The sequence below is a fragment of the Mirounga leonina genome, unplaced genomic scaffold (assembly GCF_011800145.1).
Source record: "Mirounga leonina isolate KUSES-001 unplaced genomic scaffold, KU_Mleo_1.0 Mir_154, whole genome shotgun sequence".
Classification (NCBI taxonomy): domain Eukaryota; kingdom Metazoa; phylum Chordata; class Mammalia; order Carnivora; family Phocidae; genus Mirounga; species Mirounga leonina.
The window spans coordinates 42,894,007-42,908,639 of NW_023270389.1; the positions used below are offsets into that span (position 1 = coordinate 42,894,007).

General features: G+C 43.3%; 1 protein-coding gene across 10 annotated transcripts in view; it reads left to right on the plus strand.

Moving 5' to 3' along the window:
- Nucleotides 1-832: 832 nt before the first annotated feature.
- NPL (N-acetylneuraminate pyruvate lyase) overlaps nt 833-14,633 on the plus strand; it is a 37,875-nt gene continuing 24,074 nt past the window's right edge. For 5 of the 10 annotated variants that reach the window (XM_035010594.1, XM_035010597.1, XM_035010593.1 and 2 more), the window contains exons 1-2: nt 2,663-5,173; nt 13,840-13,913. In XM_035010594.1, coding sequence (XP_034866485.1) covers nt 5,106-5,173; nt 13,840-13,913 — 142 coding nt within the window. In that variant the 5' untranslated portion in view covers nt 2,663-5,105. Of the gene's footprint in view, nt 914-1,077; nt 1,135-2,662; nt 5,174-13,839; nt 13,914-14,633 lie in introns of those variants that run through there. The other 5 variants (XM_035010590.1, XM_035010589.1, XM_035010591.1 and 2 more) reach the window with 5 other exon arrangements.

The following is a 14,633-nucleotide window of genomic DNA, read 5'->3' on the forward strand; positions in this document are numbered from 1 at the left end:
ACATTGTCCCACTGGGATATAATATTCTTGTCAACATTACAAGACAAACCTAGGATTTTCCCTTTCTTTTTTTGTAGGATAACATAGAGTGGTGATTAAAAGTATCATCTTCCAGACTACTTGAATCCAGATCACCACTCAACTACCCACAGCCCGCTAGCCTTTGGCAAGTCACTTAAACTCTCTACGTCTCTGAATGGGATGATGCTTCCTCAACCGTAAAATGTGAACTTAAAAAATTGTACCTATCACAAAGGATTGTTCTATGAATTGATTAATGAATTAATTTCTGGAGCTGTGTGCAATGAAAGAACTTCTACAATGGATTTAAAAGCACGGTGCAAACTAGAAAGCCCTTGGGAAATTTATTTTCTCTCAATGAAATAAGCATCGACCACTGCCTTTTATGGAACATTGAGGTTAATTCACCTCAACAAGAGGGAGCTGAGGACTTGTTTATGGCTGTGTTTCTGATTTATTAGCACAGTACATGATATTAGAAAATAAACTCCTGACATTCCTACAAGTAGAGATACTTCGTTTAAAATTATTTCTCCCTTTCAGAACTCAACTGTTCTCCAGAATACGCAGGAAAGCTGCCACTTTAGTAACTAATCCGCTTTTAATATTCGTCATCTCCTTTGAGATGGCAGGCGGTGTTCTCAGCAAGCTTCCGAAAGAGCACACATTTCAAAGCCCACAACCACGAAATACCTGTTGCTGCAGGGCCCTGGACAGAAGTTAAGGCGAAAGAGAGCCCAGGAGGCGTCAGCAAGCGGAAGGACCCGCTGAGCCGAAGAGGAAGAGAGAGGCTTGCCCGGGGGAATCCAGACGCACCGCAGCACGCGCGACGGGTCCCGAGGTGCAAAAACTCAGGTGCTCGCAGTCCCGGCGCCTCACCCACACCGCCCAGGTAACGCCGAGATGCGGGAAACTGCACGCGTGCGCAGCGTCGCGGGGGCGCGCCTCTCCGCGCGCCGCGGGCACAGGCGCGGGCCCCGCCGCTCCGGGCCCCGGGAGTGGGCGCACGTGGTGTGGGGCCGCGCGGCCGCGGCGGGGGCGCGGGGCGGCGCGCGGCGGTGCAGGGAGCGGCGGCGGCTGCCCCGGCGAGCTAGGCGGACCCGGGCGCGTCCGGTGAGCGCGGCTCCCGCGGGGTGGACGGACGGACGGAGACTACCAGCGGATGGGGGCAGAGGGTCGCGGGGACGGGACTCGGGGCGGGGAGGCGGCCGGGGACGGCCGGGAGGAGAGGGGAGGGCAGAGAAGCGGGGACCGTGGGGCTGGAGGAAGTGTGAACGCCATACCCTTCCGCCTGGAGCGAGCGTCCGCACGGCTGCGGGCGGAGGAACCACTCCCCGGACGCTTTCAGGACCGCATAGCTTTCGCTAAGGCTCCTTTCCTCAAAGTGACCCGAGGCCGCGGTGGAGCGAAGCAGACTTTAGCGATGGCCTTTGATCCAACCCCTTCTATTTATGGGAACTTGCTTATATTTCTGCGTTTTGTTTTTGTGTTTGTTTCTTTCGTTTCTCCATTTTCTCTTTTTTTCCTACGTATTTCTCAAGTCATTCACCATGCCCAGAGCTGCATCCTTCTTCTCCCCCAGAGATTTTTTTTCAACTGTGTCCTTTTTAAGAGGACTGACTTAGGCAACTTGAGTTCTTTGCACTAAGTGTTGTCAGTGAACAGAGGTACAGGATTTCAAGAGTAATATCCCCTCTCCAGCGTTTCAGTGTTAACATTTCAAATTCACATTAAGCCTTAGGCTGGAGGACGTTCTAACCATTTGCTTCTGATACAAGCTATGACGAATACCAAAGCTAGACATTACCAAGTTTGTTTAAAATTCAAATTTTACGAAATAGCAACCATTATCTGTTACTGTTGTTGTGATCTTTTTGCCTCATCTCTTGCTGGAGTTTCAGTGTTCACAAAGTCAGCAAATTTTGTTCATTTAGTGTATTGCTCTGCAGATAGATTTTTTTTGAAGCTGTTCCTGCCCCCTGGTGGCTTGCACTGTAGAAGAAAGCCAAAACTACTCTAATAACTGAGGTAAAATTTTTAAGGAAAAGCAAGTGTTTGAGGGAATTTTGAGGAGTAAGAAATTATCTTCCTCTTGGGGGATCAGGGGATATTCTCTAGTTTTTCAGTGAATTTTTAAAGTTGGCTGAAGTGGGAGATAATGTCATTCCAGATGGGAGAGGCTCCGGAGAGAGGAAGCAGGCCAGACATGGTAGAGACGAGCACCAGGAAATCAGTTGAGATCAAATGAAGAGATCTATACAGAGACCTGCACCAGGGAGTTTGGTATTTCTCCTACGGAAGCCAGGGGGAAGTTACTGCATTTTCTGAGCAGGGCAAAGGCAGGACCAGAAATGTCTGTGTTACCAGGAGATTAACCTGGCAGCCTATGTGGATTTGAGGAGGAAAGTGGGGATTAGAACAATAATTCCCAACTCTGACCCCACACCCCTACAGGCTCTATGTTTTTGAAATTTTTTTTAACCAGATTGCATTTACATGCACTTAATAGTATTTCTTTCAATTAACAGCATATATAAAACTACCCATCCAAGCTTCTGACTGTCCTAAGAATATCAATGTAGTTGCCCTAAGTATGAAATAAATACAGGTAAAAGCTCAGAAGTATAGTGTGAGCAGCCTGGTAGGGTTTGACTTAGGAGACTTTTAGTGCTGAACCTAGCTGTTGAGAGTCTTATCATTTGTGCCTCCTTGAGCCCCCTTTGGGCCCCTTGGACCTGAGGTTGTGTCCATCGGTCTAGATAAGAGGTAACAAAGGGTAAGTTCTGAGAGGGGCAGTAAGCAGGGAGGGAAGGATTGCAGGGAAGGAAGATAAGAGCATTGAAATGACTTAGTCCCTGAATGGACCAGAGTACTGAGGGTCAGAGAAGCAATACCAGTAAAAATGAAATGACAGGAAAGCAGGTGCTGGTAAAAATAATAATACTTGTTAACGTCCTATAGCTATCTGACAAGACTTCACAATTGTACTTACTATGTGTCTGGCACTCTTGTTAATCATTCTATGATAAGTAATTCATTTTACTCTCCACAACCTATGAAATATGACTGCTATTATTTACAGGAGTGAAAACAGACTCACAGAGAAGGTGAATAACAGTTCCAGGGCCGCCCCGTTGCTAAGTGGTGATGCCAGGATGCAGACCCATGATGTCTGACTCCAGAGCTAGTGCTCCAACCCCTCTACTATAAGGAACAAAGGAAGAAATCTTGGGGGACAAGTTGGCAGGTATCTTGAGTTCAGATGCTTGCAGGAGTGCCCGGTGAAGATATGCGGCAAGCATAGCATCCATCTCAGTTAATGTACAGACATTCCTCTGGGACAGACAGGGTCTGTGCCCTGGCCCTGTGTTTTCCCAATGGACCCCCATTTATCTCTCAAAACCTCCCACAGGATTTTAGTCTCCTCTTCAAACTAGGAAAAGTCAGAGAAATTCTAGAATCCCGTATATCAGGTAAGGTTGCCCTTTATTGCCTGCCCTTCAGTGCAGAGCAAAGCTACTTGAAGTATTGGTGCTTAATTTCAGGAGCAAGTTTTGCTAGAGGGACATATCTGTTTGTCAGGGGAGGTATCAAGTTGGCTTTCTACAAAAGCAGTAAGTTTTGCCATACTGTGCCCTTTCATGTCTTTGTCCTTGTTTTGTCCTCTTTCTGGCTTCCAGGGTTCACCAGAGCCAGAACTCTTGGGGGATACAGAAAAAGTAGAAGATACGATACATGTACTCTGTAAGTTTATATTCCCATTTAGGGAGTTGAGATGAACAGTTAAAAGAACGAACAAAATGAGATAGTTTGTAATTATTACATTATGTAGGTCAAATTTAAGTGTAGCGGGCATTGGGTTTTTAAATATGCCAGTGACCTCAGAACTGTAATATACCCCATCTTCTCTGTTACCTATAGATATCACTGTGCTTGCTCTAAGCCAGGCATCTTTTGTCTGTCACTAAATACACTCTGATTATATTTTTATTTTCTTCTGCAGTTGTTAGACTTTGCATTCGTGGCTTTGAATTTTTATGTCTACAGCTCAAAAAACAGTAACACTTCCGTAACTGGTAAGTGGCAAAGCTGGAGAGCTGAATCGGAAGTCTGCCTGTGGAATCCAGGCTATGAACTAGGATACTCTGTTGTCTCTCATGCCTGTTTTCCACAACCTCTAGACTTTTTTCCACTGGCATGACAGGTGTACTCTCTGTCAGATGGTGAGGAATCCTTTTGCCCCAAATGAGTGGGGTCAGGTTGAGTCTCTGAGCAGTGATCTCCCTGTTCTAGAAGTCATCATCTAGCTACAGTCTGAATACCTCACTCAGTTACCCACATATTCATCACTTTTTAATTGAAGAGAAGGTGTCCAGCAGGTATTTCAGTACAGGAAAAGCAAAGGCAAATAAAATGTATTCCCTGTCCTGGGGAGCTTGGTCTAGTGGGAGAGAGGTAAATAAACAATCATGATAGAGTATACATGGTTTACTAGAGGTAGCAAAACAGAGCAAAACTGGTCAAAATTAGAATATGGAAAGGATAGTTAGGGAAATCTGAAGATAGTTAATTAGATCACACTGAAGCCTTAAAACTGTAAGTGCTGTTTTTAGGTGAGATTCTTGCTTAAAAGAATGAAGCTATGGAAAAAGAAAGGGATGTCCCTTTTGTCCTGACCATATTACAATTTAAGTAATAGTAATTTTTTATATATTTGACCTCCCTGAGTTAGATTCATTTTCTTTCTTGGGTCTGCTGTTGTTTACCCCTGCTCTTTGAGGTTTCAGACTGCCTGTATCACCTGTAGAGATAAAGTGGGAGGCCTTTCTGATAGTACTTTCCCGAACACTGCTCCCTTCTTGTCTCCGCCTTTTCCTGTCTTTAAAAATGGTCACCTCCTCTACAGAATTAAGCTCTACATGTTACATTCTTTTTGTTTGCTCTGTGTCTTTGTGTACTTGTAAGCCTTTTTCACGATTCTAAACTGGGAATGGACTTTGCCTGGGAGTTTTATCATTAATGGACATTCCTTGAAGAAGGAGAGGAATTACATTTATGTTTTGTAGACTTTTTTCAGCAGCTCAATGGCCTCCCCGAAGAAGAAGCTTCAAGGTCTCGTTGCTGCAACCATCACGCCAATGACTGAGCATGGGTAACTATCATTTGGGACCTAAGGGGAATCTGTTCTCACTCCACCAAAATGGACAGAAGTTCTCTATAGTAGCAGTCACTTAGATTCTGCACCTCTGTGGTACTCCTGCCAAATGGCCGCTTCTGTCAGTCATCCCTCCCCCGTACTGTCTCTGATCCCAACTCAGAGAAGAGTCTCTATGTCACAAACAGTGCAGAAAGAGAGAAGGTAAGATATGGCATCTTGCCTTTCTCCCAGTGTCTATAGCTCCACAAAATAAATTCTCTTTGGATTTCATCAGAGGCCTGGCTTTCCCAAATAAGGCCGGTGGAGTTAGATGAGGAGAATCTCATTTTAGCAGAATTTGCTTCTAAGCCCTGGCCTGGCCCCTCTAGATCCTGTCTCTAGATAGCTGCATGATTCCACCTCAGGCTGTTCATAGATGTGATGAAAATGTCCTCGCCTGAGTAAAGAGGGGAAGTTAGCTGCAAGTTGGACCCCTTAGTATGTTTACAGTCTCATTTCAACATGGGTTAAATGTTGGGTGCCTGCAGGAGTGGGAGGTAACAACAGATGATTGCTGAGAACTCATTACCCAGACAAGCACCCTAACTCCCAGGTGAACGTTATGTCAGTCCCTTTGCTCGTACTATCAGCTAACGGTCATGTGCCACAGGTGTATAACCCCTCTCTGGACATTGCCATGGACAAAAAGGGAATTTATCCACCTGGATCTAAATGCTTTTGACCCCTTAGAGTGGTCAGTCTGCCAAAACAGAATTCTGGCTTCTTTAAGCTTCTCCTTTCTTTCTCTTTAAAATACAATGATAATTAACCTGCACGGTGGAGTTCTGGGTGTTAAAGTGAGATATTCCATATAATGGTGCTCAGCACAGGGTCAGGAGGCACTTAGGTCAGTATGTTCATTTGAACCAGACAGGGATAAAAGGAAGATGCGGAATTTAAGAGATCTTTAAGAAAGGCTTTTATTTTTTTGGCCTTCTGTTGTTGAATTTGTAAACCTTAACCCTACCCCCTTTAAAATAGGTGAAATTTCTTATGACTTAGTATTCTCATTCAAAGTTGGCCCTATCGCAGTTTACCCTTAGATCGCTGGAGTTCAAGACCTCCAGTTTCTAAGTTTCATGAAAAATCCCATCTACGTCTAAATCAAATTCTTGCTGAGATGGCATTTAGATTACTCAGTGATTGGTAGCAATTTTTTTTTCTGTTGCTTCTCAGTTTCCGTAAGTCCAAAGAAAGACTGAAGTCAGCTCTTTGTTGATGTGTTAGCCACTTGTTGGGCCAATAAAACAGATAAATCATGTGATTGCATGAGCAGGCAGGATTCACTTCCTGTTATTGAGAAGGATCCTATTTGCAGGCTTACAACACTACATCTGGTTGCTGCTTTAACCTTCTTAATCAGATCCCTCAGCCGAGAAGAGACTCCTTGAACAGTCTTATTTGTTCATTTAGGACTCACTGAGAGTTTTGGTGTGTTCTTCCTCCCTATTCTGCTGTTTTCCGGGGACGCCAAGCCCCACGTATGAAGATAAATGACTCTGCTTTTCTGGATCCTTCTCCATTCCCCAATACCTCTGGCCCTGCTTCCTCCATTTCTCTGTTTCTTCTTCTTTTTTTTTTTTTTATCCTTTTCCCTTCTAGGACTTTCTAGGACCTTCACTTTCCTGATGTGTGCAATCAAAATAAGAATGTATTTTTTTTGCAAGGGCCTTAAGAATTAAAATGTACAGGGACGCCTGAATGGCTCAGTCGGTTAAGCATCTGCCTTTGGCTCAGGTCATGATCCCAGGGTCCTGGGATTGAGTCCCACATCGGGCTCCTTGCTCAGCAAGGAGCCTGCTTCTCCTTCTGCCTGCCTCTGTCTCTCTCTCTCTGATAAATAAATAAAATCTTAAAAATATATATATATTAAAAAATTTTGTAAAAAAAAAAGAATTAAACTGTATGTCAGTACAGAGCACATAGTAGGCATGTAAGCTATATTAGCTCCCACATCTCCCACCACCTGCCCTTCTCATTCAAACATTACTGTGGGTACAAAGCAAGATTGGAGCACCCACTGAGAGCAGATGGGCATTTGCCTACTTGCCCACAGGGGAATGTGAACTTATGACATGTTTCCAGGAGACAGAAAGAAGGGTCACATGGAATCGAATAAGTGGAAATTCTGCCTGGTGACCTGCCATCATGGGAGTTTTCCCATCCTGGCTCATAAAGTAAGCCACAGTCTCCATGATTGAGAATGGCTGAACAAGAGCTATTCTCCTGCATCCTTTTTTCTTTATAATTCTAAGAAATATCCAAATTCAATTCTTGAATATAAGTTGATGTTCTGAAGTGGGGAAGTTTACAGGAAGAACATGGTTAAATGGATTTTAGTTAGAGTATCTGGGTTCTTGACCCCTAGCTTTGCCACCAGTTAGCTGTCTGACCCTGGGGAGGTCTTGTCACCTGTTAAAAGTTCTCTTTCATATTCTGTAAAGTATTCAGCCATATCATTTCCGAGTTGCATTTGAATCCAAAGAGTGCAGCCCTCTGGTGTTATGTCATGAGGGATATTGGAGTGATCCCAGGAAGAATGTATAAAGTACCTATAACCCCAGTCCAACCTGCACACTGCAGCCCAGTGAGCGTCCTCATAAATAAATCTAATTGTGTCACTTCCCTCTTTAAGACTCTCTGCCGATCCCCTTTTGTCAAAGCCTTACTACTCGTCATGTGGTCCATGGACCGTTTGCTCTATATCACATAGGAACCTGCTAGAAAGGCAGAATCTGAGGCCCTCCTACATACCACTAAGTCAGAACCTGCATTTTCACTGTCCCTGGATGATTCTTTAGCACATTAAAGTCTGAGATGAACTGATCTAAAGTTAAAGCCCAACTTTCTGCATGGAGCACTGGGTGTTATATGCCAACAATGAATCATGGAACACTACATCAAAAACTAATGATGTAATGTATGGTGATTAACAAGACATAATAATAATTAAAAAAATAAAATAAAGTTAAAGCCCAGACTATCTGGGATACTTCTCCTGCTACATTTCTATTGCCCCATCACCTCATGTTCTTTATTCCCTTCGTGCCTTTACACATTCTGTTCCCTCTGCCTTTTTCTACCACCACGCACTCCTCTCTCTACTCCACATGAACACTTCTACTCATCCATCAGAGCCATCCTCTGGTGCTTCTTTCCCATTTCCTATAAAGAATTACAGAGTCCTTCCCCCTGCGCTCCCACAGTAGCCTGGGCACACCTTTTCACATTACATCAGAAGTACTTGCTAATGAAAATTACTCTAATAACTGTTTGTTACATGCCTGTCTCTCCCAACAGGCTTTGAGCTGCTTAACCTTATTCCAGAGATATTTATCGAGTACCAGGCAATACACAAGGACTGAGCATGTTTCTTATTTATATTTGTATCTTCAGCATCTAGCACAGTGAATGGTAAATTTTGTTATTTCATGAGGAAAAGAAGCTAACACTAATTGGCTAAACACTACGTGTCAGTCATTGTGCTGGCATTTTAATGTACATATTCCGAATTCATCTTCATAACAACTCTGAGAGAGAACTGCAACCTCTCTTTCTGCAGTTGATGAGACCACGATCCTAAAACATTAACCCACTGCACCTAGCCTTGGAGCCAGAGAGAAAGGTCCTTCTCTACCCATCTCAACTCTTGTCTTTCCACACACTAGAAGATGTTTGCTTTCCTTAGTTGTTTCAAAAAGTCACTTATTCCCTTGGGCAAGTACAGTCATTAAAATAGAAAGTCCATTTCATGGGCACCTAGGTGGCTCAGTCAAGTGTCTACCTTCAGCTCAGGTCAGAATCCCAGGATCCTGGGATCGAGTCCCGCATTGGGCTCCCTGCTCAGAGGGGAGCCTGCTTCTCCCTCTCCTTCTGCTGCTCCCCCTGCTTGTGTGCTCACTCTCTCTCTCTGACAAATAAAATCTTTAAAAAAGAAAGACTATCCAGATTGGCTAAAATGTCAAAAAAAAAAAAAGTTTTCTCCCTCAAATGCCTTTGGCTTCACCATGGGAATCTTCACAACACCCTCTAGTAAAAACAGACTGGTTACCCCAGTCAGAAGGGTCTTGGACTGTTGGGAGTTGGAGTTTGGTATTGTCTTTTTAACTGGGTGGGGAGACTACATGACCCAGATTCCCAGAACAGAATGTTTTCTGGCAAGGCAGGGCAGTTATGGTCCCTGAATACTTCTCTGCCGAAGGAGTTTTAAAGTAGCCAAGTAGTTATTTTGCCAAAAGCACACATAACTTTCATCTGATTTTGAATGCTGAGAGTTATATGTAAAAGGCAAAAAAAAAAGAGAACATCAGATTTTCTGACATGTGTGCCAGTTATGAAAAGACCTCCCTGGTGATTCTGTATTCTCAAATACAGTGAAAGTCTTTCATTTTGTGTCGTACACCAGGAGAGGAAATGAACAGCAATAGAGATTTTTCTCTGAAAAGCCACCTCAGAAAAATTGCTTTATCCTTCTGTCCTAGGAGAAGAGATACAGCCTACATGCTGTTTCAAACAGTATTCACTCAGGGCCTCAATTTGTGGCAAAAATAATTGGATAAACATTCTCTCCTCTTACATGGTTTGGAAGTGAACGAAATGTCCGAGGGTCTAGAGGATTAGCTAAGTTCTGTTCATTCATACAATGAAATGCTGTGTAGCCCATACAAGAACAGAATATCTGAAGAAGCGGGAAAATACTCAATTTGGCATGCTAAGTGAAAAAAATATCACAATGCTTTGTACAATATGACCATATCCATTTAAGAAAACGCTGCACTGACCTAGGAAAGGGCACGGGATGCTCTCCTAAGATCAGCAAGGCTGCCTCAGTGGGAGAAGCCATTCCCCTGGGCTTTAGTGTTGATGGGGCCATGCAGCTGGTCTGTAAAATTACTGCAAAAGGCAGTTTGCAAAAAAAAAAAAAAGAAAGAAAACACTACTGTGTGTTTGTGAGTAGAAAAATATCAAAACTATTAAGAGTGATAATCTCCAGGGAGATAATGAGTGGGTTTTTCCTTCTTTTTATATTGTGTGTACTTTCAAAAATAAATGACATAGCTTCTATGGTATGAAAAATTGGAAAAAAATCATAGACCTAAGGCAAAGAATCTGAACCCATGGGAATTGAAATTAAGATAGTGAATTGGAGGTAAGTAGGGGAGTGACTTCAGCAAGCATGGGATTTGGTTCTGAGTCACTCAGCCCTGAGATGACCAGTACTTGGATGTGTTCTTGAGGCTCACGAAGGAAGAGACATTCCGGTCCCACCTTTGAAAGAGAACTGGTTTGTGCCACCTCTTACTTCCATGAGCAATGAACCCCAGACAGCCATCCAGCAAGGAAGAGAATATTCTAGTCTTACCATTTGCATTATCTCTAGTGACTTCCGGATGCCTGATACAGTGCCTGCAGCAATCAACATAAACCCACATACCGCAGAGAGGTAGATTACGGTGGAGAAACAGGGAAGGGAGCAAAGTCCCCAGAGAGAATTATCATCCTGCTCCTACCTCGGCCCTGCTGTTGGGATACTTTTGTGACAACCAGGGTAACAGCTTTGGGTAATTTCCCTGGGCTCACTTGTGATTGTAGCCACTGAACAACAATGCCAAGGGCTGCAAACTTGCACCTCTAGTCGGACAGAGACCTGAAATCCCTGAGGTGGTCTGGGGGGCTTCTATGCCTCCAAAGGGGGCAGCCATGACCCTCCCCGCCATTCAGTACTGTACAGAAATGTAGGCCTGGCCTTGTTAGATCTTCTGGCTTTTCCATCATCTTTTATAACAAGAAAACAAATTTTTATCACTGTGAAGGTCAAAACACATTTAGGAGCCATCTCTTTTCAACCTTTTTCTCTCTCTAAGAAGATTTGGTAGTTCCAAAAGACTATCTGTCCAAGGACATTTTGGGGTAACTCTGCCACTGCCCAGAAATTCTACCATTAGCATCAGTCCTGTAGGCTAGGGGCATTTTATAAGAAGCAACAAACTGCTTTCTTGAAGGGATAGATAATGTATTACCCCTAACCCGAGGGAACTTGTAGCTGTCATCCAGCAAAGTCTAAAGGAGTAGGGGGTCAGTGTAGATGGAAGCATTACCCACTGAAGCCATAGAGTGAAGTGTGGAGTTCACTGAGGAAGGAGAAGAAACCGCGGATTTCATATACTGGCCTCGATCTGCCTAAGGGGGCAGCCAACTCCCTGGAAAGAGGAGGGCACCAGAATAGGGCCAGATAGACAGCAACTCAAGAACGTCGGAGGGAAGGAAGAGTGCAGGGTTTCATCCTGTTTATTCCAGACCCACCTCCTCCTCGAAGTCTCCTCTCCCAGCCTCCCTAATTGGAGTGATTCCCTCTTCTGAACCCCTGTACACTTTCTATCTCAGTCATAGCCCTCAACATACATTCCTTAATATTCTAGTTATTTGTATACTATGCCATCTCCTTTCCTCAGTTAATAATGTTTACATGTATCCTGCAGGTGTGGGGATAGGCTACTCTGAAGGCAGAGATCATGGGTGTTTCCTCCTCATTGAGCTTCTGCACTATGCCAGGTGCAGACAAGGGATTGTCAGGTATAAAAGGCACAGTGTCTGCCTTCAGGAAGTCCTTGCTCTAGCCTGGAGGGTGGGCATAAACAATTTACAAAATGATCCTCGTGGTAATGGAGACGTGAACTTTGATGAGGGTGTGAGGTATGTGTGAGATATTTCTGGGTTTCATCATGAGGAATAGTAACAGCAGTAATGACTGAGTGTTTCTTTGGAGCCAGGTAGAGTGCTGAGTACATGCAGTAGACTGGCGGTGTGGGTCCCTGCTGAGTTTAGAGTCCACTTTGGGTATATACATATACATCCCCTAACAATCAGTTTCTCTCCTTAAGTATTTCTGAAAATGGAAACAAGCTCTCTAGCTTCCCTTTCCAAATGATGAAGCATTAGATTAAACCAAAAGAACACACATCAGAAGGAGTACAGTACCTACCAGCCCTCACCATCCAGAGCTCTCCAAGCTCCTCCTCAATGAAAAAGCCAGGCCTACTCTAGGTGATCTTGAGTACGGGGCTGGGATCGGATTGGAGAGGTGTCAAGACTTCAGTGAAAGTGTCCAGGAGCCACTGTGTTTGAATCTGTGATTCCAACACAGGCTGTTGCCCACTAGATTTATTTCCTGTTTCCAATCTGTGATTTGGTAGTGTGATTGGGAGCTGTTTCCTGGTTACTTGCATTGGTAGATGGACATCATAGGTCAAAATCTGGGTTTTTATCCTGCAAACAAAACCACTGCTGATTGTACATCTAAAACTAATGATGTAATGTATGGGGATTAACATAACAATAAAAAATTTAAAAAAAAAACACTGCTGATTGTCCTGCATCTCGTCGCTTATCCCAAGTGGTGAAGGGCTTGATGGAAGCAGCCAAGAGCAGGTTCCAAATGGTCAGGAATGTCTGAGGCTTAGACATTTCAAGTTGAGCAGGTCAAGCTGACCTAAATGAGGGTGTTGAGATAGATTGTCTAGGCGGATAACTTGCCCATCCGCCCTTTAGGTGAGAACAACCCAAGTTTGTTCCTGTTGTGCATTCAGGAATCCTCCCTGCTCAGCAAGACAGAGGCCAGGATTTGGCATTTGAGCAAGTGGGGCAGGGAGGGCAATGTTACAATACCATGAGCCATTAAAGAGGGAGGCTGCTCTGCATTTCTTACAGACTCTCCAGACGCTCTTCCACAGACCGTGCTTTGAGAGGCAGTGGGAGCAAAGTTCCTCTCCAGTGTTAATCTTTTTTGCTTTAAAACTAGCAAATACAGTTGAAGCTTTCATTTGCTGTCACAAATATTAAGTGCTAAAATTCTTAAATTAGTAAGATCCAACTTTCCTATCTTGTAAGCCTAAAAAATGATTGCTTCTCACCAAGTGGAAAATATTAAATTCTCATTTAACCATGGCCCCCGTCATCCTTCTTCCCCAAAAGAGCAAAAGATTACTAAGTAATTACTTTTTAAATATTACTTGTGGGGATGTTTAAAGGTAAAACCTTTGTGATAAATAACGGTGTGTTGCTCACATAAGTGAGGCATATATGAATAAGTAGAGAAATCACCAGGCTCAAAAAACAAGGAAAAAGCCGGCATTATTTAGAGCAAGTTAAGAATTTTACAAATTGGCTAGGTGGAGTTTTTTTTTTTTTTAATTCAACTTAGTTAACATGTAGTGTATTATTAGTTTCAGGGGTAGAATTTAGTGATTCATCAGTTACATACAACACCCAGTGCTCATTATATCAAGTGCCCTCCTTAATGCCCATCACCCAATTATCCCATCCCCACCCCCTTCCCTCCAGCAACCCTCAGTTTGTTCCCTATGTTTGCCTCCATCTCTGTTTTTATCTTATTTTTCCTTCCCTTTCCCTATGTTCATCTGTTTCTGTTTCTTAAATTCTACATATGAGTGAAATCATATGGTATTTGTCTTTCTCTGACTTATTTTGCTTAGCACAATATGGCTGGGTGGACTTTTAATAATTATTAACAAAAGAGAGCAGTTTATAGATTTGAGGATTGGTTGAATAATAATCTAAAGACTAAATATGCTTTTTTCCCATTTTTTTCCTGTGTCCTTTAGAGAAATCAACTTTTCAGTCATTGGTCAGTATGTGGATTATCTTGTGGAAGAACAGGGAGTGAAGAACATTTTTGGTGAGTCATCTTTAAACATTTCTCTAAACATCTCTAGCCCGGTCCTTAGAAAGTAGCTCTCACCTGGTTACTAATTAAGAGGTTACAGTGTCTTGTGTCATAGGTTATGACTGAGCCTGGCTAAGCTAAGTAAAATTTGTGAATCTGGAGACTCATCAATTTTAGACTTGGAAAGCACCTTTGGTGGTGTACCTTCAAAACAGATAAGGTGTTATTTTTATCCCAACTTAAAGAAGAAAATCTGTGGCTCAGATATATTATTTAGGGTGCCTAAAGGCACTCAGCCAAGGAATGGTAGAGTAACAGCCAAATCCAGACTTCTCTCTCTTAAGAATGGGCTTTATTGTGTCTTCACCCAGACTTTTCATATAATAAATGTAGAAAGACTAAATGCAGCACACAAAAGAATCACAGGTCCAGCAGTTATCCTCATTTATTTCATGGACGGTGGAAATTAAAAAATCAGACCTTGAACATTTTAGGCCTGAGAACTATACAAACCTGTGATTGAGTTGCTCCTTGTGTCGTGTTCTGAGTGCTTGAACACCTACAGACTGGACCCTACAGCTTTTTCCCAAGCTCCTGCTCTACCAGGGTCCCTCAAGAACTGGAAGCACGAGGTCATGATCCAGGCAGGTTAAAACCTCTGCGAACAGGTGGTCAGGACACATGTCAAAACCAGAACCTGATTACAGAACCACTTGGTGTCCCCCAACAGCT